Below are 25214 nucleotides of genomic sequence, written 5' to 3'. Positions count from 1 at the left end.
GGGAGGATTAAAAATCAAATTCCCGGCATCCATACCCCTGGGCCAGGCCTTCTGTTTGCAGGAATCCATTCCAGAAGAAATGGTTTGGGAGGTGGGTGAAGGCAGAAGGTCTTCCCACTATTTAGAGTCCACAAATGGGAAAAGGGGGTTCACCAAGTCATAAATCATAATCTCTCTGGGTTTATGATGAGTGTCCAGAAAAGTTCATCTCAGCTCAGGGGAAAGCGGTGTGGCACCGCTGGAGAGCAAGGTTTCAACAGAACGTGAGCAGTTTGCCTAGGATGGCAGGTGGTTTTTTTTTTCTTGCATCTACTTTTCTGCACTTCCCAATTGTCTACAGTGAACACAAGCACAGCATCAGAACTAAGTGCTGAGCCCCCCGGAGCCTATTCCTGTCCAGGCCCCCAACCCCCAAATGGCTCAGGTCACAGAGCCTCCAGGAGCTCAAGCATTAAGATAAGCAAAGTTTTACTTCAATTTTTTTTCTGCTCATAAATGACTCTGAAAAAGCTGATACGCAAGAAGCTAATACAACTGTTGTCTAGAGACAAGGCCACGTCGAGACCACCGAGCACTTGTACTTCTCAGACCAGAGGCACTGTTCAAAACCTGCCCCCGCTGGGAGAGGGCAGGAGGGGTGGGCCTGGGACAAAAGCACAGATTAACCATCCCCTTCACTCCACGAGGTGGCAGCTGGAGCTCCCAGGGCAGCCCTGGGTGTGGGTGTGTCAAGGGGACAGGCCCAGCCTTGGGTTTCAGAAGGGCCCACGTGCCGGCCCAGGGAGGCCCTGCCCAGCACCCACTCCCACTCCAGCCTCAAGGAGAGCCAGACGGGACCCACCTGGGCCCTGGGGTGGGATGGGGTGGGGACAGCCTCTCAGCCCCCGTGAACCCCCTCTCCAAGAGGGCATCTCATGTAGTGTCAGAGCTGAGGCCCCACCGAGGTCCGGTGTGGCCGGGGTCCCCGGGGCCCTAAGGCTGGCAGTAAGGGGCAGCAGAAAAGGTCAGCAGGAAGTGGCTGGGGCAGCCCATACGTTGATGTTTGTCTCCAGATACTGCCCGGTTGCTGGGGCCTTGAGGGGTTGTGCGGTGCTGGCAGCCTCAGTCCTGTGGTGTGGGGACGGGAACGGTCACAAGGACAGGGGAACCATCTCTGGTAAGGGCCAGATCGGAACCTGCCCTAAAGGGGGCCCGTGACCCACCTACCCCAGATCCCTGCTGCCAGTGGGGCCCTGTGGGGCACCACCACTGAGGGCACACACAGCCCAGGCTGCTCCAGGGCCCGGTGTGCAGCGCAGGCACATCAGGGCAGGGTGTTATGGAACATGAAGGGGTGGGTGAGGAGGGGGGCGGGTGGGTGGCCAGTGCCTGGCCCTCAGAAGGCAAAGCAGCGCTCCTTGGGGTGGCCCACGCGCTCCAGGTTTGGCACGCAGGCGAACTGGATCATGGGTGGGGGGCCGCACATCAGCACCAGCGGCTCCTCCTCCGGCGGTGGCAGGTGGTCCCGGATCATCTCCTCGTTCACGAAGCCCTGGCTGTAGTCCCAGGCTGCGGGCGAGAGGCCAGGTTAGCAGCTGTGGCCAGTGCCTGCCGGCCGCTCCCCAGGCTCGCTGAGCACATGTGCCTGCAAATTCCTCCCTTTCAACAAATATGCATTTGCAGAAGGAAAAAAGCCTGAGCCAAGCAAGCCCTTGCCCTGACCACGCACCCCCAGCCGCAGCCAGCATCGGGAAATCAGACTGTAAGGCCTTCGCTTTCCCCTCACTGCACTTTACAGTTTGCAAAGCCTTTTGCTTCCATTTGGCCTCCCCTGTGGCCCTCAGATCAGTCTGTGGGTGGACAGGGCAGGGGTTACTGATTCCATCTTACCGTTGAGGAAACTGAGGCCCAAGCCAGTGCCTCCCCCACACGAGTCAGATGACACTCCACCCACCAGCTGCTGCCCCCAATCAGCAGGCCCACTATCTGACTCCTCTCCCCACCAGGACGCTGCCCCAAGTCCACAGCTGGGTTTCTGGTGCCTGGCACAAAAATGATGCAGGCATGTGCCCCAAACAATTAATGACGCACCCCAAGTAACTGATGAGCCTGAGAGCAGCAAGGCTGGGCCAGGCTGAGCTCCAGACCACAGGAGCCCACATGTGCACGTGCACACTGCACCTCCAGGATTCACCAAGATCCTGAGCCTTCTTTTATTCCCCAAATAACTGACAAGGGCTGTGAGAACCACAGGGGGCTGCCAGAATGGGGCTCGATGATTGGGGGGTGGGTGGGGGGTGAGACGAGGAGACACCCAACTGCGGGGAAACCGGCACCCCACAGGCCTCAGTCTCCACGTGTGCTCACGGTTCCCGCCCCGCCTTCCTCGTGGGTCAGGTCCAGGTGAGAGGAGCTGTCCCTGCCTTCTCTCAAATGTGTTGCTAAATAATTTGACTCTTCTCTGGGAGGCCGGTCTGGGCCTGCTAGGTGACAGGCCCCTCCGCCACTTCACGCCAGAGAAAGGCCCAGCCCCTCGCCCGAGTCCGAGAGCTCACGCTCTGGGTGCCGCTCCAGCGCTGGGCAGTTGGTGACAGAGCCGTCCATGGGCGTGGGCTTGGGTGGCCCGAGGACCCTCAGAGAGCAGCGCAGCTCAGGACCCGACTGGCCACCCGGCGGGCGATTCCGCAGGCCTGACTCATGGCACCAAGGGATCTCAAGGCGCGGTGTGTGTGTGGGGGGGGTTGTTCATTTCTGGCCACAGAGGATTTGCCTCAGTTTTCTGGGCAAAATGGACATCTGCCAGGGGGGCCTCGTCTTAGGCTCACTGTCTTCACAGCTGGTTCTGTGATGCTCAGATGGGAGAAATGATACTGGGGGGTGGGGGAGCCTCAGGACACAGGCCCAGCCAGGCAGCCCCCCTCAAGTCACTCCCGCAGGGAGAGGCTCAGTAGGAGCCCAGCCCCGCAAAGACAGACAGACAGACACTACTGCCTCCTCCCTCCCCTCTGAGGAGCCACCCCCACTACCTCCTCCTGGTCCCACTGTGGGACCCTGACCCAGGCCAGCCTGAGCTCTGCTCAATGGACGGGGATGGCCAGTCCGCACAGACCCTTGAGCTCGGCTCCGGAGGTGCCGTGGGGGTGGCCATAGAGAGGCAGAGGCCCAGAGGACAGAGGCAGGAGGGCAGACCGAGGGACACTGGCTGCCAGTGCCTGCCCGAGAGGGCTGCTGGCAGCCACCCAGGGGCTCCACCAGGCAAGGCTGAGGCCAGGGACGGTATCCTGTCCCCGAGTCCCTCCGGCCGTAAGTTCCCACAATCCTCTGACTTGCCTCTGTTCCGTGCAGTCTGTAGGCACCTCCCTAAAGCCCTCAATGCTAACAGAGACACTGCTGCAGAAGCCCAAGGTGCAGAGGACCTCGGTTGGGAGTGAACAAGGCTCACTGCCTCACACTGTGTCCCCTCTGGGAGGCTCGGGAGCAGGTGGGGCCAGGGCAGAACCCCGCTGACCGCGGGACCAGGAAGAGTCAGCTGTGTTGAGCAATGGGGTCTGCTCTACCTCGGGGGCACCATGAGTGAGACAACTGACCACATCTCCCTTTTCACCTTGGCTGCTGGGAAGCTCAAAACAACTTAAGTGGCCCAACCCTGGCAAGTGTACGTCATGGTCTACATTTTTGTCACAACCTCATTCCTAATTCCATTTCTGGCCCTGCCCTTGTTTTTTGTTCATTCCCATTTTCTATTTACATTACTCTGACTCACCATGTGAGTCTTTGTAAGCCACCTAAAGTCCCTTCTGGAACAAGGTGGGGCACAGCTGTGCTGGCCCATTACCATTTTCTGCCCCAACTTCTAGAATTTCAGTTTATACTACAATTACAGCAATGCTTCAACCACTCTTCAATTGTGTGTCAGGTGGTAATGAATTTAACTGTGAAGTGCTCGACTACCCAGCAGCACCTCTGCTTATTGTGGTACTTCGGTCTCTGCGTTGCCACCACCAGGGTCAGACTGGCCCTTCCTGCTCATCCGGGCCTTCAGGCAACAAGGGAAGGGACACTGGGACCCCACCAGGACGTTCTCATTGTGAATTCATGTCACCTTTCCAAGGAGGCTGTCCTGACCACACTACTAAAACTGCAGTCAGAGAGGGCGAAACTTTCTTTCATTTCCCCCTTTTGACTGAGACACGGGGACCAGGCAATGTTCCTTTCTCGACGAGAAGAACAAGAGCAGTTGTCAGAACCAGTGCCGCACAGCCCTACCTCCCAACCAGGCTCGACTCTCCCCAGTCACTAACTGCCTGCTCCCAAGCCCTATAATTTACTAATAAACCAGTTTCCTGTTTGTCTGCCCCAAGGGGCCAGAGCCCTGGGACAGGCGGAGGTGGAGTCGGCAAACCCGCCCCGGCCCAGGCCTGGCTGTCGGCCCGGGAGGCTCCAAAACCCGATGTGGCTGCTGGCAGGATGGGCACTGAGGCCCAGCTCCCAGGATAGGGTCGGCCCCCAGAGCCCGCTGCTCACTTTTTGGGTGGGTGTCCGAGTGAGTCGATGGTGTCGGGGGCTGGGGGTCACGGGGGAGCGAGAGGCAAAGCAGGGGCAGGAGAGGCCACATGTGACCTGCAGATTGCAGGCTGGCGTCGTGGGCTCCCAGGGTGCGTCAAAAACTTCCAGTTCCCCACCTTGAGAACTTTCCCATGAAAACCCAGGTTCCCGGCTCCTCTTGGAAAGAGGAAAGGCCTGGCCACGGGGGTCTACAGCCGAGTGGGGGCTGCATTCTGGGCGGGCAGATGCTCTCTAATTCCCCACACACCCCCAGCTCTTGGAGTCTCCCCCCACTGAGGCCTGTGTGGCCTCATCATCCACTGGGAACCCTGAGCGGCTGCTTCTCCTCAGTAAAGAGGAAATTAGGATCTTTCCTGAGCCCACACTAATTCCAGAGAGCAGCCTCATTTCAGATTCGGGGTCCATAACCCTCATTCACTGCCTCCTGGGTGGTTTTGGCCCCTCCACAAACAGGTAGAGGGAGGGGAAAAGGCAGTCTGCCCAGCCCTGGCTGCCCTGCCAGAGCTGACGACGGAGAGCAAACGGATGGAAAGTGCCTGATGGGGTACAAGCTGCAAAGGGGGTGCAGTGCTGGCACCCCCACCCCAAGACCCAGACCCAGAGAGGACGCTGGGCCTTCTGTGCCCAGTGGGCCGGTGCAGCAGGCTGGGGAAGGACACAGGCTCTAGAGGCAGGGACCCGAGTTCAAGGCCCAGCTCCGGCACTTTGTAGCAGTGTGATGTGGATCCTCATCTGTGAGGTGGGCTAAGACCACCCCCCCTCTCCCAGGGCCCCTGTGAGCACCAGATGAGACTGTGCGAGCAAAAGGCTCAGCACAGCGAGGGGCTCGGCACAGTGGGCAGGGGCCAGCGCCTGCCACCCCACCCCGCCCGGGGCTCCCCACGCACCGTCAGGGGCCTTGTCCACCGTGTACCAGAGCTTGAAGCGGGCGGAATGCTCGTTCCTCAGTTCCTCCAGCTCAGGCCGCAGCAGAATGTCCTCCTCGGTCTGGGGGGAGGGAGGGGGGCAGAGCCAAGTGGTCAGGGAGGGACAGCCGGGGGGCTGCCTTGGAGACCCCCCTTGGCAACACTTCCAGGGAGGCCGCCCAGCACAGCCCACCCAGAGCCCTGAAAACACTCAGGCTCCTGCCCCCGTCTCACCCAGGGAGCCGAGCCACGCTCAGTCGAAGACGTTCATCACGGCATTTTTACAATGGCCCAAAATGGGAAACAGCCTACATGTCCCACATGGAGGTTACGATGTGGTGTCCAGTGACAACACAAGCGTTACAAATGGCTTTTAATAACACGGGGCAGTGTGCCCAAGGCAGCAAAGAGGAGAAATGCAAAAAACAAAACCAAAGATGGGAGAGTTAACTACGGAACGCAGAGAGACAAGACAGGAAGGAAATACGCTACAACATTCTTCCTGGTCATCCTCGGGGTGGTTAAAGTACTTGAAATTACGAGAGGTTCAGCAAAAGGATGGGGTTTGCCACGAGGATCCATGGGAGTGTGGACAGGTCTTTAGGTTTTCGCGTCTCTTCTGTAAGGTGGGAACTAGCCTCACTCCCCTGGTCACACCTGCTCCCCCGACAGCCCTGCCTAGGCCACTGCTCTGCTTGGCCCACAGCCCCAGCCCTTCTTCACCCGGCCAGCTCCATGTGGCCCTGCAGAGTTCAGCCTGGTGTCCACTCCTCCAGGAAGCCCTCCAGACCCCCCAGTTGGTGTCAGGGATCTCCACTCGGATCCCCCACCCAGCTTGGCCCCCTCTGTCCACTTCTAACCACAGCCGCTAGCCCACGTGTACCCCATGTGTCTGCCCCATGCGTCTGCTGGTCATTCACAGATGGGGGCCCCCAGGCCAGGGTGTGGCTGTGACAGATCCCACAGGGCTCTCAGGAAGCTAGGGGAGGGCTGACCCACTAACCAAATGCTACGGAGCCCCGGGCAGGGGGCAGACCCTCCCCAGGAGGCAAAGGAAGATGCACCTTCTCTGCTTGCCAGTGCCACTGAGCAGCACCCAACCGGCCATGCACCCAAAGGCACCTCCACACACGCAGCAGGAGTGAGGGCCAGGCCCGACCACATGGGAAAGGAGGGCAGGGAAAGAGACTCTGAAGCCACAACAGCCACTGTTTACCCAGTACCTGCTGCCCTGTCCTACCCCTTGGTCTCCCAGGCCACCACACACACACACACACACACACACACACACACACACACACACACAGTGACTACCACACACACACACACACACAGTGACTACCACACACACACACACACACACACACACACAGTGACTACCACACACACACACACACGCAGTGACTACCACACACACACACACACACACACACACACACACACAGTGACTAGCTGCCGGGCGCCGGGGTGGCTACAGTTGAGAGCAGGGGACCCTCCTTACCACCATCATCCCCAACAGAAAACTCAGGCCAGATGCTGACTGTCCCCACTCCCCAGGCCTGACCCCAGCCCTCCCCAGGGACCCACACTAAATAACAGGCAGGACCTGGCAGAAGCAAGCACTCCTCTGCTCCGAGTACTGGCTGAGAGCCAGAGCCGCGGCTCCGCCTAGCCACGCTGGCCCCAGGAGCAGTGATGTGCAGCAGGGAAGGCAGAGCCTGGCAGCCCCTCCACTGCCCACCCCCCATGGGGAACCCTGACACTCGGCAGGGCCCCAGGAGCATGGCTGGGTTCCAGGGCCTTCCAGAGCAGGCTGCACACGCAGAAGCCCCCTCCCCCAGAGCCTGGCGGGGGGTCCAGGGCCCTTCCCAGGCCTCTCTTCCCTCCCCCATGCCTGCCTGCCCAGCCCTGGCGCAAGAGGGGCAGCCCCAAGATTTGAGCTCATCCGCACGAGGAGGTCCATCCCTGTGCACTAGGGCTCCTGTGGGGTGACCAATAGGCCACTTGCTCCCCCAGCCCACGCAGGACACAGCCGGTCAGATGATGGGCAGGAGCCCCCGGCAGGCATCCGAGCCCTGGCTCGAGTCCTGGCTCCAGCACTTCCTGGGAGCCGTGCACGGTCACAGCCCCCTCTGCACCTCAGAGCCCACGGCTAGAAAAGAGGGCAGCCCCACCGCCCAGCTAACAGGCTACGGCGAACGGGCCCCGTGCAGCCAACAGAGGTCCTGGGGGCCTTAGAGGCTCAAACCGGGCACCACCAAGTCCAACTGCTGCCCGCCCAAGCCAGCAAAGAATTTCTGCCTCCCCCCACCCTTAGGCCGGGTGAAGATAACCTTGACTGATCTCAGGGCAGCTTCCTGCAGCTGCGGGGGGGGCGAGAGGGAGGGGAGGGGTCTCCATGGTCACAGGCTGCCCCCGCCCCACCCTCCCCGGAGCTTTCTCCAGAAGGGCCTCCTGATCCAAGGCCCCCAGACAAGGCCACACCCTCTGGGATCGGTTTCTTCCCAGGTGGCCCCGGGGATGAGCTCACCCAAACCGTATCTGAGGCACAGGGGTTCTGGGCATGGTCCCCACTCCACTGGGGGGTGTTTCACCTTGACCTCCCCCCAAAAAGGGTGTCACTTTACCAAACCCTCATATTCAGAGCCACGAAACACAGACTATGGGAAGACCCAGGGGACAATTTCACCTGATCAGCTCACCCTACAGATGAGAGAGCCAGGCCCAGAGAGGGAAGTGACTTTCCCAGGGCCACACAGTGGCCGGGCAGGAAGGGGTGCAGGGACACGAACCTGGGAGTCAGTGGCAGGGTCCAAATGCTGTCCCAGGCCCCAAACACCCACCAGCTCAGGACCCTTGGCCCCTCCGTCCCTGGCGCCCCAGCCAGGGCACCCATCTCCCCGCTTCACTGGAGGTGTGGAGGAAGCACCCACGGGGAAATCTCAGGGAAGGGACGGGTCATGGCTCCAGCTGCCCCCCTACCCCAAGCACCCTCTGCAGCCAGATTTGGAATTCAGGAGGGACCGCAAGGCCCAGCCCCCAGGGCTGCAGAGGCTGCCTGTGCAGAGCCTGCCCGGCGCCCACCGCCCGGCCACCCCGAGGCCTGGCAGGGCCGTGGACCCTCCGCACAGCGCCTCACTGGCCCCAGGCACCTGTCGGCTGAACTGATGAACCGCAGCGGGCACCGCCCACTGACCTGGTTGGCGAAGAGTAGGTAGCACATGGTGTGGTCGTCTGGGTCCTTCAGGATGGCGCGGATCACCTGCAGCATCGGGGTGATGCCTGCAAAGCAGCCCGGCCCCCCAACGTGCTGAGCAGGCGCCTGCTGAGCACACACAGGCCTGGTGCCAGGTGCCCGGGGAGGGGGCCAGGAGGGCTGGGCCCGGCCCCTGACCTCGGGCAGCTCACGGCCACTTGTCAGCTGAGCCCCATCCCACGCCCAACCCCAGCCTGCAGCGCCCACCCGCTGGGCCCTGGGGGAAGGGCTGGGGGCCCCACGTACCCGTTCCTCCCGCGATCATGCCGACGCTCTTAACTGTTCTGATGACGGGACTGGACTTCTTGTCTGGACGGATCGCAAACTTCCCTGGGAGAGAGGAGGGGGTGAGAGCCCACTTTCCCACATGCCACGCTTGGGGTCAGACAGGCTGGAGAAACTGCCCGCATTTCAAGGGTCCACTCCAGCTGTGGACACCAGGACCCCACCTTGGGGACTGGGCTGGATCGGGTGCAGCGGCCAAGGGCCTCAAAATCAAATGCCAGAAAGGAACCTAACAATGAGTTCCTTACTGCACACAGCAGTACGGACTAGCAGACGTAGGAACCGGAGGCTTCCACTGCAGCTTTTCGCTTGTTTGTTTTCAGATGCTGAATAAGCTGAACAAAGTTGGGCTGTGGGCCAGATTTGGCTGCCAAGTACAGGCAGCCAGCAATCCCCACACTGGCCAATCTACCCAACAGCCAGGGAGACTGAGGCCCCAGAGAGAAAAATGGCCTGGCTGACGAGTGTTGCCCCTCCAGGCAGCAGCAGGCAGGACTCGAACCCAGGACTCCCTGAGCGCTCGCACCCACCACACCTGGGGTCCCAACCCCACTCACCTTTGCCCAGGTAGACCAGCAGCCCGTTCGGGCCCCGGAACTCAACGGTGTCTCCAATATTCAGGCTTTCCAGGTACTGCGACATCTTCCCTCCGGCAGGAAACTTAGGATGGGTGTCTTTAAAGTAAACCTGCAAGACACACCTTCCGCACTCAGGCCCCAGGTCAGGTCCAGTGGGAAGGAAGCCCCTGACCGATGCCCCATGCCCCCAGCAGCCTGCCCACCTGACAGCCCCTCGAAAAGCAGGGGTCAGCCTGGTGTACACACCACCCCACCGGAGGATCTAGGTGCTAACATCCACCCAGAACTCAGCGGCTGCCCCCTCGCGCCAGGAAATTCCAACATTCCTCAGCGCAGCGAAGGCTCTGGGAAGCCCACTCAGCCAGGACCCTCTCAGGGGACTTTCAGTTCTTTTCGTTTTGTGCGTTTTTGTGCCCCAAGAAGCTCTTGGACAACTTCCTTCCCTGGACCCTCCTGGATTACAGCCTTGGGAACAGGGAAGTGCTGAAACCACGTAGGAGAGATGGAGAGAGAGGAGGAGCTGCTCACTCCACCTGGGGTTGGAGGAGGCCCGTGGAGGAGCCCTTGTGCTGGGCCTTGACATACGAGTAGGACTCTGAAGGGCAAGGAAGGGGAAAAGGCAGCCGGATGGAGGGCACGGTGTGTGCAAAGGCAAGGAGGCCTAAAGGGCAGGAAGAGTTTGTGGCCCCAGTGCAGGGACAGGGTGTGTCTGTGTGGGGGGCAGAGAGTGGAGGGGACGGGGCTGTGCCCCATGTGCCAGGCGGGGAACGCCAACGTGTCCAGGGCCAGGGAGCCAGCAAAGCGAGCAGGGGCCTGGCCTTTGTGAGTTTTCCATCCTCCCCATGAATCTGACGACACCTTGTCCACATCCAGCCAGAGTGATGTCAACATGGACACGAGCTCAAACACTCACCACCTCCCCTTTGCCGCAGACAGAGCTCCAGAGCACGGGGAGGCCTCCAAGGCAGGGCCTGACCCCGCTGCCCCTCGCCCCTCACTGCCTGCCCTTCAGCCACTTCAGTCCTTGAGCCTCCTTCTGACCTCAGGGCCTTTGCCCTTGGAAAATCCTTTTCTTCCTTCCTCCTCAGCCGTTTACCGTTCTAACATTTCACCACTGCCTGCTCAGGGAAGCAGCTCTCTCTGTCCTGCCCCCCAGCTCTGGGGCCGTTTCAAGGGCTTGGGTACTTCCCTCCCTAGGACACTGACCCACAAGCGTGTCCCTTCTGGTGATTACTTGTTTGGTGGCTGCTCTCCAACCTCAGGTAGGCTCCCGAGGGCAGGGCAAGGCTGGTTCAGGCACCATGAACCCCGACCCCCCAGCAGCATCTAAGTGAAACCAATCTCACCGTGGGTCTCCAAACGTCCCCATCTAAGAGGGACACCAGGCCAGGGCAGGGACAGCGGCGACAGGCCCAGCTCCCATCCTGCCCTGACCACCCCTCGGCCCTCCCAGGACCTGCCGAGGCTCAGGGCTGCAGCCCGCAGGGGTCTCTGGCTCTGTCCCTCCACCAGAGAAGGGCCTGGCGAGGGGCTCCGGGGCCCTGCACAGCAGGAAGGACGGGGGCCTTGTCCCTGGGGGCTTGGATCATGGGCGGCAAGGGTAGCCAAGACCGCAGGCCAGCCAGGGCTGGTTCTCCTGTGGTGGACACATCAGAGGACGTGGTTGCTGCTATCAAGCTTGTACTCCCAAGTTATACAAAAATACACCATGTCACATTTGTCTTCGTTTTACTTTTCCACTCAGCCCAACATTTTTTAAGTTCCTTGCCAGTTACTGTGTCCCTCTGGTCTGCTGCTTCTGATGGCCGCATCCACACATTTTACCCACCCCCACCCCCACCCCCGGGACGGGGAGGCCCTGCCCAGAGAAACGCCCAGGAGAGGACCTGCTGGGTCAGACAGCCCGTGACACCGTGGGTGTGATGGAGGGGGCTGGCCTGGCTCCAGGGCGCCCCGGCCCCACCAGCACCTGACACCCCCAGACTTGGCTGGGCCCTGCTGGTCAAACCGCAGTAATGTGTTCCTGAGGAGTGCAGCATCTCAGCGCGTAGAGCTGGCCTGTCCTTGTTTGAAGATGCGAGGGCTGAATCTCAGTCCCTGCCCTCAGAGACCCCCAGTCTGTCTTTGGCTGAGACTCACGATTTGCTACACTCGGGAACCAGGCACGGAGGACGGCTGGGCCCTGGGAGCCCAGGATGGGGAGGGACGTGGGCCCCCACCCTCCAGGGCCGTGGCCCGGAGACCTCACCTTGATGACCAGGTCCACGAAGCCCTTGTCGTCATCGCTGGAGACGGGCGTGTAGGGTCGGATGACCAGGTTGCCATCGATTCGAGCCGAGAGGTAGATGTGCTGGCCTGTGGCAGGAAGGGCCGGGGGATGCTGGGCCAGGGACGACCCCTGCCACCATCGACTGGGTCTGGTCACCCCACTGCCCCTGGCCCTGGGCCCTGCCCAACACTGAGGGCCTGGCCTGAGCTCCTGGTGACCACACCCCACAGGGACTCCCACCCACATCCTAGACACCACCAGGGACGCTGGAGCCCCTCCCACTCAGTCTGAGGAACTCACCCTCAAAGGCCCAGAGCAGCGGTCACCTCCTCCCTGCAGCCCTCCCTGCTCTCCCTAGCTGAGTGCAAGGCTCCCACCTCTGACCCAGGACCCAGCTGCCCGCACAGGCCCAGTGTGGCTGGGACGGGGCAGGACTCACCAATAGGGAGGCCCAGGATGTGCTGGGGTGAAGGCAGGGCGAAGCGAAACCGCCGGGTGTTGTGGCTGACGACCTGCGGAGAGGCCCCAAAGTCACTGGACGGTGCCCAGGGACAGGTGGGCACCGGACCTCAGAGCCCCCCACTCCTCCCCAGCTCCCGAGAGCCCTCGTGAGAAGGAACACTGACAGCGCACACCTGCACACACAGGCACACGCGGGGGGTGTTCCTGCTCTCGCGGGCTCAGAGAGGGGCAGTGACCCGCCCAAGGCCACACAGCAAGGCGGCTGGAGGTGGGGGTGAACCCAGGGATATGGCCAGACAGCCCAGAAAATTCCAGAAGGGGAGGGAGGAACCACCTCTGCCACCAGCCTGAGGAGCGGCCTAAGGAACTCGGGGACTGTTCTGAGCTGAGACGAGGCCCCCCGTCCCTGGGCCTCAAGGGAGGGGTCTAGAAACCACTGTGCCCAAAGCCCTCCTGAGAAGTGGGGCAGCCTGGGCTGAGCTGGACGTGTCAGGAAGCGCCTGGGGAAGTCCCTGGCGGCTGGAGCCCGGAGCCCGGAGCCAGGCCTCCACCCAGCACAGGGCGGGCTCCAGGCCCAGGGAGTGGGTGGGAGGCTGGCGGCCATTTCCCTTCAGGCAGAGGGCAGGGAGACTGGTTAACGCCAGGCTGGGCCAGCAAGGAGCAGAGACTAAAGCCCCCAGAACCCCCCATTAAGTGGTCTTAAGCAAGGCCAGGGGAGGTGAGTGAGCTGCTCCAGGTCACAGAGGCCAGAGCTGGGACATGAGTCCGGTGCCCTGACTCCTGCCTGGGGCTCCTGCAGTCTCCCCTGCACGCAGGTGTGGCCCGGAGGGTGGACAAGGAAGGGCCGGGCAGAAGTCAGGCAGCTGGCGTGCACGTGTTCACACCCACACTCATGGCGAGGTCCAGAGATGATCAGTGTTATCACTCAGAGGGGGGAAAACAGACTTCTCCAGAGGGACAGAGCACCGCCTCGGGGGAGAGCAGCCCACCACGCAGCGTGCAAGCAGGCGGCTGGACCCCGGGAAGGACGGCTCCCGGCCATCGCTGCCCTCAGGACTTGTTGGTGGCCCACAGGCCCGCGCCCCCAGCACCCCAGGCCCCAAAGCTGGCTCCTCCAGGGAGCCTTTGCACTCTGGCCAAACAGGGCCCCCAGGCCTGCTGGGAGCAGATTCTGGGATTATCGACTGGTCCTGAGGTTCAAGGTCAGAAACTCACAGTCAGACAGTTTTTGAAGGAAGAACAGAAGTGAGGGAAAGACACTGCCAATGACTGAACGGGGCGGCCTCTAGCAGGGCAGCTGGCAGAGCCCAGGAAAGGGATCCAGAGGCAGCCCACACGCTGACCCCACAGAGCCACCCCGGGGCTGTAAGGGCGGAGGGGACTGCTGGGACGACTGCCACGGAGCTCGAGACTCTGGAATGACCCACGAGCTCAAAGGGGAGGGTCTGCTGTGCAACATTCCTATGGCGAAACACTGGAAGGATGTCGCAAATGAAGGAAAAGCCCTGGGTTACGTGTCAGACAACACTGTAGGGGCAGGTAAAAAAAAAATAACACTATTAAAAAAAGGAACTACGTGTACACACATCTGTACCCCACAGATCAGTTATGTATGGATGCAACACCCAGAGAAGGGTCTGGCAGGAACACACCGACCCATGAACGGGCTGTGGGATAAAGCAAGGCGGGGAGTGGGTGGGGACGGTCACACTTCGCAAACAGAATTTTCATAGCAAGCACCTACAGATCATACGTCATTTTTGGAATTTAAAAAAAAGAAAAAAATGATTTTTAAAAACAGGTTTCAAATCATACCGATTTCATTTCAGCAAGAAAGGCGTGTGCACACACATGCACATGTAAAGAAAACGTACTGAAACGTTAAGTGAGGTCTCATCTGGGAGGTGGCGATTTTTTTTCCTCCTCTCTGGTTGTTGATTTTTCTGTGAACTCCTGGTGTCATTACAGACACACATCCCATCACAGAAGCCCCAAGCTCTGCACTGAGACCTGGGACTCAGCTGGAGCCGGGGTTCAGAAAGCCAAGACCTGCCCTGGGTGGGCCTAGGGTCCGGGGCCTTGAGCGTGTGACCTCTGGGGCTCCGTGACTCGGTTTCCCCTGCTGCACCCCTCCTGAGGCAGCTGCAGGTGGCCAGAAGTAGAGCGAGGGAGGGGCCCTGATGGGGGAGAGGGCAAGGGAAGCAGCCCTTCGGGGCAACATGGTAAATCATAACTGAGGTTTGCAGGGGCAGGTGCAGCCCCTCCACTGAGACTCCCTGGGCACACCACATGGCAGGCCGTGGGGAGATGACGCCGGGGTCAGGGCAGAGTGGGAGGCCGGAGGGGGTGAGGCCTGGTCTTCAGGGACCCGGGCACTCGGACGCCTGCATCTAAGCCCCGATTCTAGCCAACTCACAGTAACCTCAGGAGACCCCACTCCTCTCCAACCCTGTTTCTCCATCTACTCAGTGGGGGCTGGAACCCCAAAGTCCCAAAGGTTCCTCCCACTCTGACCTTCTGTGGCATAGTGAGTATGAGCTCTGTGGTCGGAGAGGCCCAGGTTCGAATCCCACCTCTGCCACTCACCGGTGGCCTTGGCAAGGGACACTGCCTTCCTTTCCCCATCTGTAGCATGGGCAGCTCATAGGAGCCACCCCAGCGGGGACCAGGCTGGAGCACACAGGTGCTGGAGAAGTGCTGGGATGCTGACAAAGAGGCCAAGGCGCCTGGGGGCTTCTCCACGCACACCCCCAACCCTCATGGGGCTGTACCCACCTCCTTGTCGATCAGCCGCAACGCGTACTTGATGTCCGGGCTCTCGAGGGTGATGGCCGGGGTGGGGCGCTGGAACAGCCTCATGAGCAGGCTGTAGAGGAACCAGACTGGGGAGAGCACCACGCGGCCCAACTGAAAAGACAGGACAGCTCCAGGGTAAGCGCGGGACGGGGGGACCTGCCGCCCGACCCTCCCCAGACGTACCAGCTCACACACCCCCTCTACCCTCACCCAGGGAACTCCAGCACCCATTCTGGGGCCTGCTGGGAACTGAATCGTGTCCCCCACAAAAGCATGTTCACGTCCCAACGCCAGGTCCTGGGGCGTGAGCCCATGTGTGAAGAGACCTTAGAAAACGTTACTGGTTAAGGTGCCCAAACCCAAGGAGGGTGGGCCTTCAACCAACGTGGACAAAGCAAAGGAAACTGGACACAGAAAGAGAAGCCACGGCAGGCAGCCAGAAGCTGGAAGTCAGCGGAGCCTGAGAAGGAGAGGGGAGGACGCTGCCGTGTGCACTGCCATGTGACGGAAAAAACAAGAACCAAGGATGGCCGGCAGCCAGCCCCAGAGCACCACGGTCTGCAGGGAGAAAAGCACCGCCTCACTGACATCTTGGTTTTGGACTTCCCCTAACCTCAAAACGGTGAGCCAATAAATCCCCATTGTTTAAGCCAACCCACTGCATGGTATTTGTTTTAGCAGCCAGGAAACTAAGACAGTGCCCCTGGGAGAAGTTACAAAAACAGCCTCATGAAACCTATCACTGCATTTCATTTCTCTGGACACTGACGACTCAGAATCTTGAGTGCTCAGCCCCAGGAGAAATAGTTCTTTTAGGGCTGAGGGTCTGGAGAAGCTCCATTTCCCCTGAGGAACATTAACAAAGAAAGGCACATAACTGAGAAGGTATCCTTTTTCACTTTGGCTGCCAGGAAGCTCAGAGTAAAGCTCACAAGAAACAGTACATCTATGCTCCCTCCCTCCCTTCCTTTAATCAATTTCCTTGGTCCTATTGGGTGATGTCAAATCCTGGTTTAGGTAAACAGACAAACAAATAACAATCTCAACTCAGAATCCACCTGAGAGGCCTTCCCTCACCAACTGGTGCTAATGTGACTTTGAACACAGTCCCTGGGATCTCTGGGGTTGGTGCTCTCTTCTCACTCTCCCAGAGCCACAAAAAAAGAACAAGCCAGTGAGGTGTGGGTAAATCAGGTCACCCTCCAGGGATGCTGCCCGTGAGCCTCTCTGAGCCCTGGGTTCTGGCCTTTGGGTGCCAAGGGCAGCTGAGGTGCTGAGCTGGACACTGGGCTCTGCCCCTTGCCGGCTGTATGAACCTGGGCAAGTCCCCGCCCCGATCTGAACTGGCTGGAGCAGGTGACCCACAAGGACCCCGAGGCGGAGGACCTCACACTGCATCATCACGGCCAGCAGCCTCCTGGGTGCCAGCACTGGACCGAGCACCACGCGGCTGCCTATGACACGCCCACCCCATGAAGCGGGTCCTGCTGTCATTGCCACTGGACAGAGGAGGAGACTGAGCACAGAGAGAAGTGACTCATCCACGGCCCTGCAGTCGGCAGGTGGGTACGGTGATTCGAACCCAAGTCCACCTGCCTCCCAAATCACACTCTTAAAACTCAGGCCCATGCTGACCGGGCTGCATGGCTCCGAGGGGCTTCTTCTCGCCAGCCCCACTCACATCTCAGCCTCACAAAGATCCGAAGGCCAGAGAGCTCACTGCTAAGGGTGTACCTGGAGGGACCCCTTGCAAAGAGACAAGCAGACCAGACACCTTCACTAGCTGCTTCTGTCCGTGGGCAGATCACTTAGCTTCTCTGAACTCAGTTTCTCCATCTGAGAAATGGGAAACAAAAGCCACACTCCCTGGGGCTGTGGGGTCAGGCCTCGGGCTGGCTAGCACATGCCATGCAGGAGCCGCCCCACCGTCAGGGAGCCGGGTCCTGGGCAGCTGCACACACCTGGACCACAGGTTAAGACACCGGAAGAAGCTGAGAATGGCCTCAAGACATCTTAGACCAATGCCACAGAGCGCCTGGCAGCCAACGCCATCGCCAGCGAGCCTGCAAGGGACAGGCCACATCCTCCGCCTCCCGACATGTGGAGCCTAGCTCTGTAGTCTTCCCGCACAGGCGCGGGCCGGACGCAACCACAAGGAATCCACCGGACGTCCTCTAGAATTGTTGGCCTCGACGCTTCAAAACCATCAGTGCCGTGGAAAACAAAGGCAGGCCGATTCAAGGGGGCTGGGGGGTGCTGGAGGAGGGACCCCCCCCAAAGATAAGGCCTTCGGAACCTGGGAATGTGGCCTTATTTAGAACAAGGTAATCACGTAAGGATCTTGAGATGAGATCATCCTGGATCAATCCGGGTGGCCCCAAATCCAGTGACAAGTGTCCCCTAAGAAGAGGACACAGGTACAGAGGCAGCCAGGCAGAGATGGAGGCAGGGAGGGGGTGGCGGCCACCGGGGCCATGAACGCTGGAAGAGGCAGGGAAAGGTCTTGATTTCGAACTCTGGCCTCGGGAACTGTGGGGGACTGAACTTCTGCTGTTTTAAGCCACCAAGTCTGTAGTAATTCGCTACAGCAGCCCCAGGCAACTAATACACAGGTCAAAAAGACAGGAGAGCCAAATGCAATGTATGGTCTTGGATGAGATCCTGAGCCAAGAGAAAACAGTCATAAAGGACAACAGTGGCACAACTGTGAGATTTGAGTAAGGTCACAGATTAGAAGGAACTATTAGATCAATGTTCCTTTCTGATACGCTGTTCGGTGGTTATGTAAGAGACTGTCCTTGCCCTTAAGAGAGACACGCTGAAGTATTTAGGGGTAAAGGGTCACTGCCTCTGCAACTTACTCTCAAATGGCTCAAAAAATATCACACCCACACGCCAAATATATAACATATATTCATATATAAATATATATATGTATTTACAGAGAAAAATAAAGCAAATATGGCAAATGCTAACAATTGGTCCATCTGGGTGAAAGGTATCAGGAGCTCTTTAAATATTCTTGCACCTTTTCTGTAAGTCTGAAATTATTCCAAAATAAAAGGGGGGCAGGCAGAGTCCAAATTGATGGTTCAAAGAACAGGAGGTTAAGAACCAAAAGTTCACATAAAACCCTGGCTCTCAAGAAAGCCACTTTCACAACTTATTCACTCATCCTTCCCTAGAGTATACTCCTTGAATTTGGGTTCTCTCTGAAAATGACCATGTATGTTCTCTTCTTATCATAATCCTAACAAGTTCCCCCTTTCGCCCTGGCTGCCAGGAAGCTCGGAGCTAAGTTCCTTGTTTACCAGGTAGGCCTCTCTGCTTCTTTCACGGGACCCAGCTGTGAGCATCTTGAAGTTCTACAAAGCACTGACCTGGAAGTGGCCCCTGCTCTATTCAGGACTAAGTAAGATGCTTCTCACCCCTTAAGGCCCAGTCCCACTGCTTCGCATTCCTGGAAGCCCTGCCAGGCCTTCCCACCCTCCACCCACCTGGGAAGCACTTGGGGCCCGAGGCCTAAGCTACTTGGCTGCATCTCCACTTTCCCTGACCCGTAAATTGGGGACAAGCCAGGGTCTGATCCCTCCCTGCCCATTGACCCTGTGAGGCCCAGGATGAACCTGGCACATGGTGGGCACACAGTGCCTGTAAGCCCCTGCAAAACCCCCTGACCCCCTACCTTGCAAGTGGGATTTGAGGAAAACTGAGGGGTCCCATTGCCCAGCTGAGGGGCCTTGGGCACAGCGCGCCCTTCTCTGGGCCTCGGTGTCCTCATCTGTAGAAGACCCCCCAGGGGTGAGGATGGGATGGGGACCCGGGTCACAGACGGGTCTATAACCCAGGAAGAGTGAGCCCCACGCAACAACTTTTTCCTGCCACTCCCACCTGGGAGACGGGATACCTGAGCAAAGGGCAGAGGCCGCTAAGATTCCTCACCAGGCCTGGCCCCACCCCCAAACCCCCAAACCGGCCTGGCAGCTTCCAGCCTGCCCGCTGCTGTTACTGACCCTCTGTGGGGCTCAGAACCTCTCTCCCAGGTAGGGCCTCCACTCTGGCTGCAGCCGAGCCCTCGCCTCCTGGGGCCCCTGCTGTGTGCTGCTGGGTCTCAAGAGAAGGCCTGGGTGCCCGGCCCAGCCCTGACCACAGCCCAGGGCCACACAGCCAGGCTCTGGCTTTTGCCCATTCAGCCAGCACCTTCCACATCCCGGCCACCTTGCGGGCATCTCCACCATCCTGGGTCTCCGTTAAGGCCCCGGGGAACAGCCCTGGCATCTGGACTACAGAGACCAGTGTTCACGTCCCAGCGCTCTCAGACAGGTCACTTCCCTCCCCAGCCGCCATACTCATGTGCACTCTGAGGATGGTCCCACCGAGGACTGGGGGCAGGAGGGGAGATGAGGTTGGAAGGGCTGCTTCCGGAGCAAAACAAGAACCCGGTGGCTGCCAGCCCAAGCGTGGGGCCTGAGTTACCCAGGATAACTCTCTATCAACCCCAGGTTGCAGGGGCCGCAATTACCACCAAGTTACAGATGAGGAAACCGAGGACCAAAAAGGAAAAGTAACTCACCCTAAGTCACTCCAAAGCCAACCCTCGGACCACCGCACACAGCAACACCACCTGGAACCGTCATCCCTGTTTCTGGATGCTGACAGGTGGAGAGACTTGCCTAAGGTCAAGCAACCAGTCAGGAGTGGAGCCAGGATTTGAGGCCAGGCCAAAGCCCTGCTCTTCCTGAGCCCCCTTCTTCTGGGGGCCCAGTCACAGAGCCCACCCCCAAACCTACTGCTGTGCTACAGTGTGACATCCCACCTCCTACAGGAAGGCTGGAGCACCTGCTTCTAGCCCCAGTTACCCAAACCAACAGGCCACGCCACCTCCTTCTCAAACACCCTCATGGCACCCAAATGCCCACACTCAAAAGGCCTTACAGTATGGCCCCAAATCCAGACTCACCTCCTGGCTCTCTGCTCCTTCAACATCATGCACTTTTGCCTCAGGCCTTTGCACATATTCTCTCATCTATCCTGAGTGCCCTTCCTCTACTCTCCTACAACCAGCAAGCTCCTATTCATCCCTCAGAGCCCAGTTCAAATGTCACCCCCCTGTGAAGCCTTCCCTGACTGCCCCCTGCCTACCAAATCAGGCCTTTCCAGGACTTCCCTACCCCTTGGCCCCTTCTCTTATCTCCCCAGGAGGGAAGGTCATTCTGATAATTCTCTCTGCTACAGGCCTCTGCCAAGTCCATCAGGAATATCCTTTAAGAAAGAAGTAAAATGAAATCACATTCTTAGGAAATCACCACTGTTGGGAGCCCAGGAAATCACATTAAGAGCCACTTGTTTGGCACTCATTGGAATTTTATTTTCTTCAGCACAGCCATTTAAGCACACAGCTAAGTTTAATACTGCAAGACCCCACCACATGCAGCTCACTCCAGTCTGCAAAGCCCCACCCCCTGCATTTTCTCAAGGCCCCCCCCACAGTCGTGGGAGGCAGAACAACCACATTCCCGAGGCCCAAGGTGGAGCGGCTGGGTTCGGGATTTTCTGCTGCTCGCCCTGCATCTCTCCCCTGCCCCAAGCCCACAAATGTGGCTCTGTGTTAAGTGCTGAGCAGTGAAAAAGACACTCGAGTTCCAGCTTCCTGTGCCTGGATGCCAGCCCTGAACTCACAACGGCGGGGTGAGCTCCCCACGAGGGCACACAGTCAACATGTAAGCATAGAGCCTTGAGTGGAGGCCCCAAAAAAAGCGGGGCTTTCTGTCCGTCCCATCCCACCATATCCCCAGGACTCAGAGCAGGAAGCATCCGTAAGTATTTGTGGAATGAGTCAGTGAAGGGACAGCAAGCCCCACCCCCCAGACTGTTTATTTAGTCTGAAGATTCAGGAACCAGGGCAAGAGCCCAGAACCCTCTGGGTGAGGATGGGCCATGGCCCATCTTCTTTGTCTTAAAACGCCACTGCCCGCTGAGAGATTTCAAATGGAGTAGAGAGGTCTCTCTGGTGGACATTCTTATGCACTATATAGATAACACGTCTTAGATTTTAATGTACTGGAATAGCTAAAAGTAAATACCTGAAACTACCAAACTCCAACCCAGCAGTCTGGACTCCTAAAGACAATTATATAAGAATGTAGATTACAAGGAGTGACAGTGTGATTGTGAAGACCTTGTGGATCACACCCCCTTTAGCTAGTGTATGGATGAGTAGAAAAATGGGGATAAAAACTAAAGGACAAATGGGGTGGGATGGGGGGATGATTTGGGTGTTCTTTTTTTACTTTTATTTTTTATTCTTGTTCTGGTTCTTTCTGATGTAAGGAAAATGTTCAGAGATAGATTGTGGCGATGAACGCATAACTACGTTATCACACTGTGGACAGTGGATTGTATACCATGGATGATTGTATGGTGCGTGAACGTATTTCAATAAAACTGAATTTAATTAAAAAAAAAAAAAACCACTGCCCTCCAAGATCCCAGGCCTGGGGGCTGGTGCCAGGGAGGATCCTGACTCCCCAATTCGGAGCATCTGTCAGCTGGCTGAGCAGATGCACCTGGCCCTGGAGGTGTGTGCTGGAAGGAGCTGCCCTGGGGGGTGGGGGGGATGGGGGGGCAGTTGATAAATGTCAGTTGTCTTCTTCCCAGCCTCCATACCCAACAACCAACAACAGGGGCCGCGCAGGGCAGAACACAGCCTGGAGTGCTGACACCACCAATGGACCCCAAGCCCTTGCAGCCATCCGGACAGTGTGCCTTGTCAGACTATCTCAAGCCTGGGTAGAAGGTGCACTATCGCCTCCATTTCAGGTGAGGAAACCAAGGCTCAGGCAGCAGACCTGGTCCAAGGCCTGAGTCCGTGCCCGGAGCCAGAGTGCCACGCAGCCCCTCTCTGCCAGGGACAAACCCAGCCACGAAAGGGCAGGGGTGGCCTCTTTTATAGGTAACCATTCGTACCTGGGAAGGTAGCTGCAGACAAAGACCACTGTCATCCGGTCCATAAACCCCTGTGGGCACCACTCATGTGCAGGGACCCATGCCTGATGCGGGGACCCAGGCCAGGGAGACCCTACCCGAGGCTGAAGCCAACGGGGATGCGGACCCGGGCAGGGAAAAGGGTGCCACCCTGGCCAGGAGCAGTGGAGGGGTGCAGCCGTCACCTCAGGAAAGCTGGGGGCCTCACCACACTCACCGGGGTGGGATGTGTTCTGTTCCCACCGACATGGGGGTACAGTGGGCTCCCGGCCCACAGCACCCCCCCCCCCCCAAGCATCAGCAGGCAGAGTAAACAGGAGGTGGACAGCTGAGGCCCCGCCCGGCTCCTCAGCTATGCTGCACACACACATACAGAGAAACGCATGCATGAGCACACACATGCACACACACAGCTGTCTGGGGGTTCTGGGTGGCAGCTGTCTCCCAAGTCCTGACCTGGTGCCCCCCAGGCCAGTGCCCTGCCCCTCCAGGGGACCCACCACCTGCCTCTGCTTGTCTCTGATAACACGGGATGGGGAGAGGGGAGATGGGACAGAGCCCCAGCATGCCTCGATGGTGCCCCTAAAGCTGAGGGCCCACCCCCATTGCCACCTTGCACTGCTGCACACCATCTGGAATTCCTAACTGGGACCCTGGTGGCAACCCTGCCCAGGCCAGGTCTGGGGACAGGCAAACAGACCTGCTAAACCTTCCACCCTTCCAGGAGCCAGCTCCCTGCCCAGGGGGGTGGACAAGCCAGTCGGCCAACCTGCTTACCTGACTGCCACTCACCAGGTGCCCCACCAGGATCTGAGTGTCCAGCTCCCCCTTGGTCCCCTTCTCAGGAAGTGGAAGGAAGTGGGAGGGAGTGGAGGAAGTTCTGCAGTGGGGGGCTCCTGGCCCAAGACCGTGGGGGGAGGGAGCCCAGGAAAAGAAACAGGCAGACAGCAGAGTCGCTTCGTCTGCCCACTCTGGAGCTGGTTGGCTAGACAGGGATCGCCTCCACAAAGGAGACACAGTCCTGCTTCCCTGGGGGTGGGGGTCTGGACGGCAGGAGAGGCACGGAGTCACAAGGGGCAGTGGGGAGGCCTTGGGGACTCTACCTGCAGTGGTCGGTGCGAGGCCACACTCCGGGACCCACGGCCAAGACCCTGATGTCCCGCCAAATGGCTGGCAGATTCAAGTGTCAACCCCTCTGCTGGGCCCCCTGCGTCTGGGAGGAGGCTCCCTCCCAGCCTGCACATCCCAGATAAGATGCCCAGTGCACTGAACGCCCAGCCAGCCCCCCAGACCTCATGGAGCCCCTGTGGAAGACGGCCTGGCTCAGGCTGCTGTGCACGCTTTTAGCAGAAATGGAGACCCTTTAGGGAAGCAGGAACCCAGCAGGGCCTGCACAGAGCCTGGGGGACGATCCCCATCCACTCCTTGGAAAGATGAAGCAGGGAGTTGGCGTGGGCCTCCTGGCTCCTAGAAGGGACTCTGCACCCTTGCAGGGGAGTGCCAAGGGGCTGCCTGTCTGCCCAACAGCACAGGCTGGGGAAACCATCCACACGGCTGGCAGGTGAGACACTGTGGGAAAGGGAGGAGGGAATGGGTCGGGGAGGGGGCAGTGAGAGCTCTGAGCTGAGGGGACAGAGAAGGGGAGGGGGTTGACCTGCGGCGATTACTGGGAACATGGTCAGGGTGTCACAAAGAGGCTGGGGCAGTGCCCACAGGTTTGCCCTGGGCAAGGCTGCCTTGGTTGGGACACCCCCCCCGAGTCCCGAGCTGGGCATGCTTTTATGAGCAAAGGCCCAGGCCAAGAGGCCTCTGGCCACACAGATCGGGAGGAAGGGGCAGGAGTCCCTCCAAGTCCAGGCGCCATCTGGGGCCCTAATCCTCCCAGGTGCCAGGTGCGAGGCCCCCCCAGGCTCCCCAGACCAACGGCACCCTGGGGCCTGATGCCTGCCCCAGGCTTGGCCCGAGTGGGGAGGCCAAGGGAAAGCCCCCCATTACTGCTTCCAGGAGAGTAGAGAGGAACTGTGCCTGACCAGCAACCAAACACACTCACACACACTCACTCTCACATCCACGTGTACACACTCACCCGCATACACTCAAGCACTGACACATTCACACTGCCACTGTCCTGCTCACACACAGGCTCACACCCCGGTCCATATAAACTCACATCTTACACCCACCCAGCTGCACACATTCACACACCCCCTCACATTCACACCCACACAATTACACTCACACACTCTTACACATTCACACACACACATGAACTCATGCACACACACCGAGGCTTCCCTTCAGTGGCTGAGGCCGCGTGCAGGCCGGGAGGGGGAAGGGGGCGGGGAGCAGCGGACCTGAGCGGGGGCCGTGGTAAGGGGAGAGGAGACGGGGCGCGCCGCCAGCCAGCCGGGCCGCCCCGGGCACGCGCGCACACGCCCCTCGGGCAGGGCGGGGTGGGGGGTGGGGCGGCTCCCGGCCACACAGTCCGAGCATGAATCACCGTCCCCGCGGGGCGCGGCCCGGCCGCCTCCCGGCAGGGAGGAGCGGGGAGGGGGTGCAGGGCGGAGCGGGGAGAGGGTCCCGCGCCCGCAGCGCCCCCCACCCCCACCGCCCGCAGGCCGCCCCGCCCCCACGGCCGCCTCGCCCTCAGCAGCAGCCCGAGGCCGAGGGCCTGGGCCGGCGGAGAACAGGGGACCCCCGCGTCGGAGTCCCCGCGCCCCGTTCCCGCCGCGCCCGGCGCCCCCTCCTGCCTACCGTGCTCAGCTGGGCCCCCATGGTGGCGCCGCGCAGCTCGCTCCGCCGCTCGCTCCGCCGCCGCCGCCGCCCAGACCGTCGGGCCGCCGCGCCAGGCCCCGCCCCCGCCGCGTCACCTCGGGGGAGGGCGGGGCCTAGCGGGCCGGGGCGGGGCCTAGCGGGCCGGGGCGGGGGCGGCTCGGGGTCCCGCCCGCCTCCCTTCCGCCGGGCCCGGGGGCTGGGACCAGCTCACCCAGGCGCGCCCCGCGCAACTGTGGCGGGCCCGGAGGCTGCCTCTGCCCGCTGTGCAGCCGCGGCTGGGGCGCTGGCCTTCTCTGGGCCTCATTTGCCGCCATAAAGGGAGAGAGATGGTGCCCCACCCCCACCTCGGTGAGATCTAA

General features: G+C 59.8%; 1 protein-coding gene across 1 annotated transcript; it reads right to left on the bottom strand.

The window, feature by feature from the left end:
* Nucleotides 1-451: 451 nt before the first annotated feature.
* Nucleotides 452-24927, bottom strand: LOC119541371 (NADH-cytochrome b5 reductase 3). Its single transcript, XM_037845236.1, has 9 exons — nucleotides 24835-24927; nucleotides 15076-15207; nucleotides 12278-12350; nucleotides 11818-11924; nucleotides 9549-9678; nucleotides 8953-9036; nucleotides 8647-8732; nucleotides 5433-5532; nucleotides 452-1548 (listed from the first exon to the last, which is right to left on the bottom strand). The coding sequence occupies exons 1-9, from the start codon at nucleotides 24853-24855 to the stop codon at nucleotides 1376-1378; spliced, it is 906 nt and encodes a 301-aa protein (XP_037701164.1). The 5' UTR covers nucleotides 24856-24927; the 3' UTR covers nucleotides 452-1375.
* Nucleotides 24928-25214: the final 287 nt, after the last annotated feature.

Source organism: Choloepus didactylus, chromosome 8, assembly GCF_015220235.1.
Source record: "Choloepus didactylus isolate mChoDid1 chromosome 8, mChoDid1.pri, whole genome shotgun sequence".
NCBI lineage: Eukaryota > Metazoa > Chordata > Mammalia > Pilosa > Megalonychidae > Choloepus > Choloepus didactylus.
Note: the sequence above shows the minus strand (reverse complement) of the source record. Positions and strands in the feature narration are given on the sequence as shown.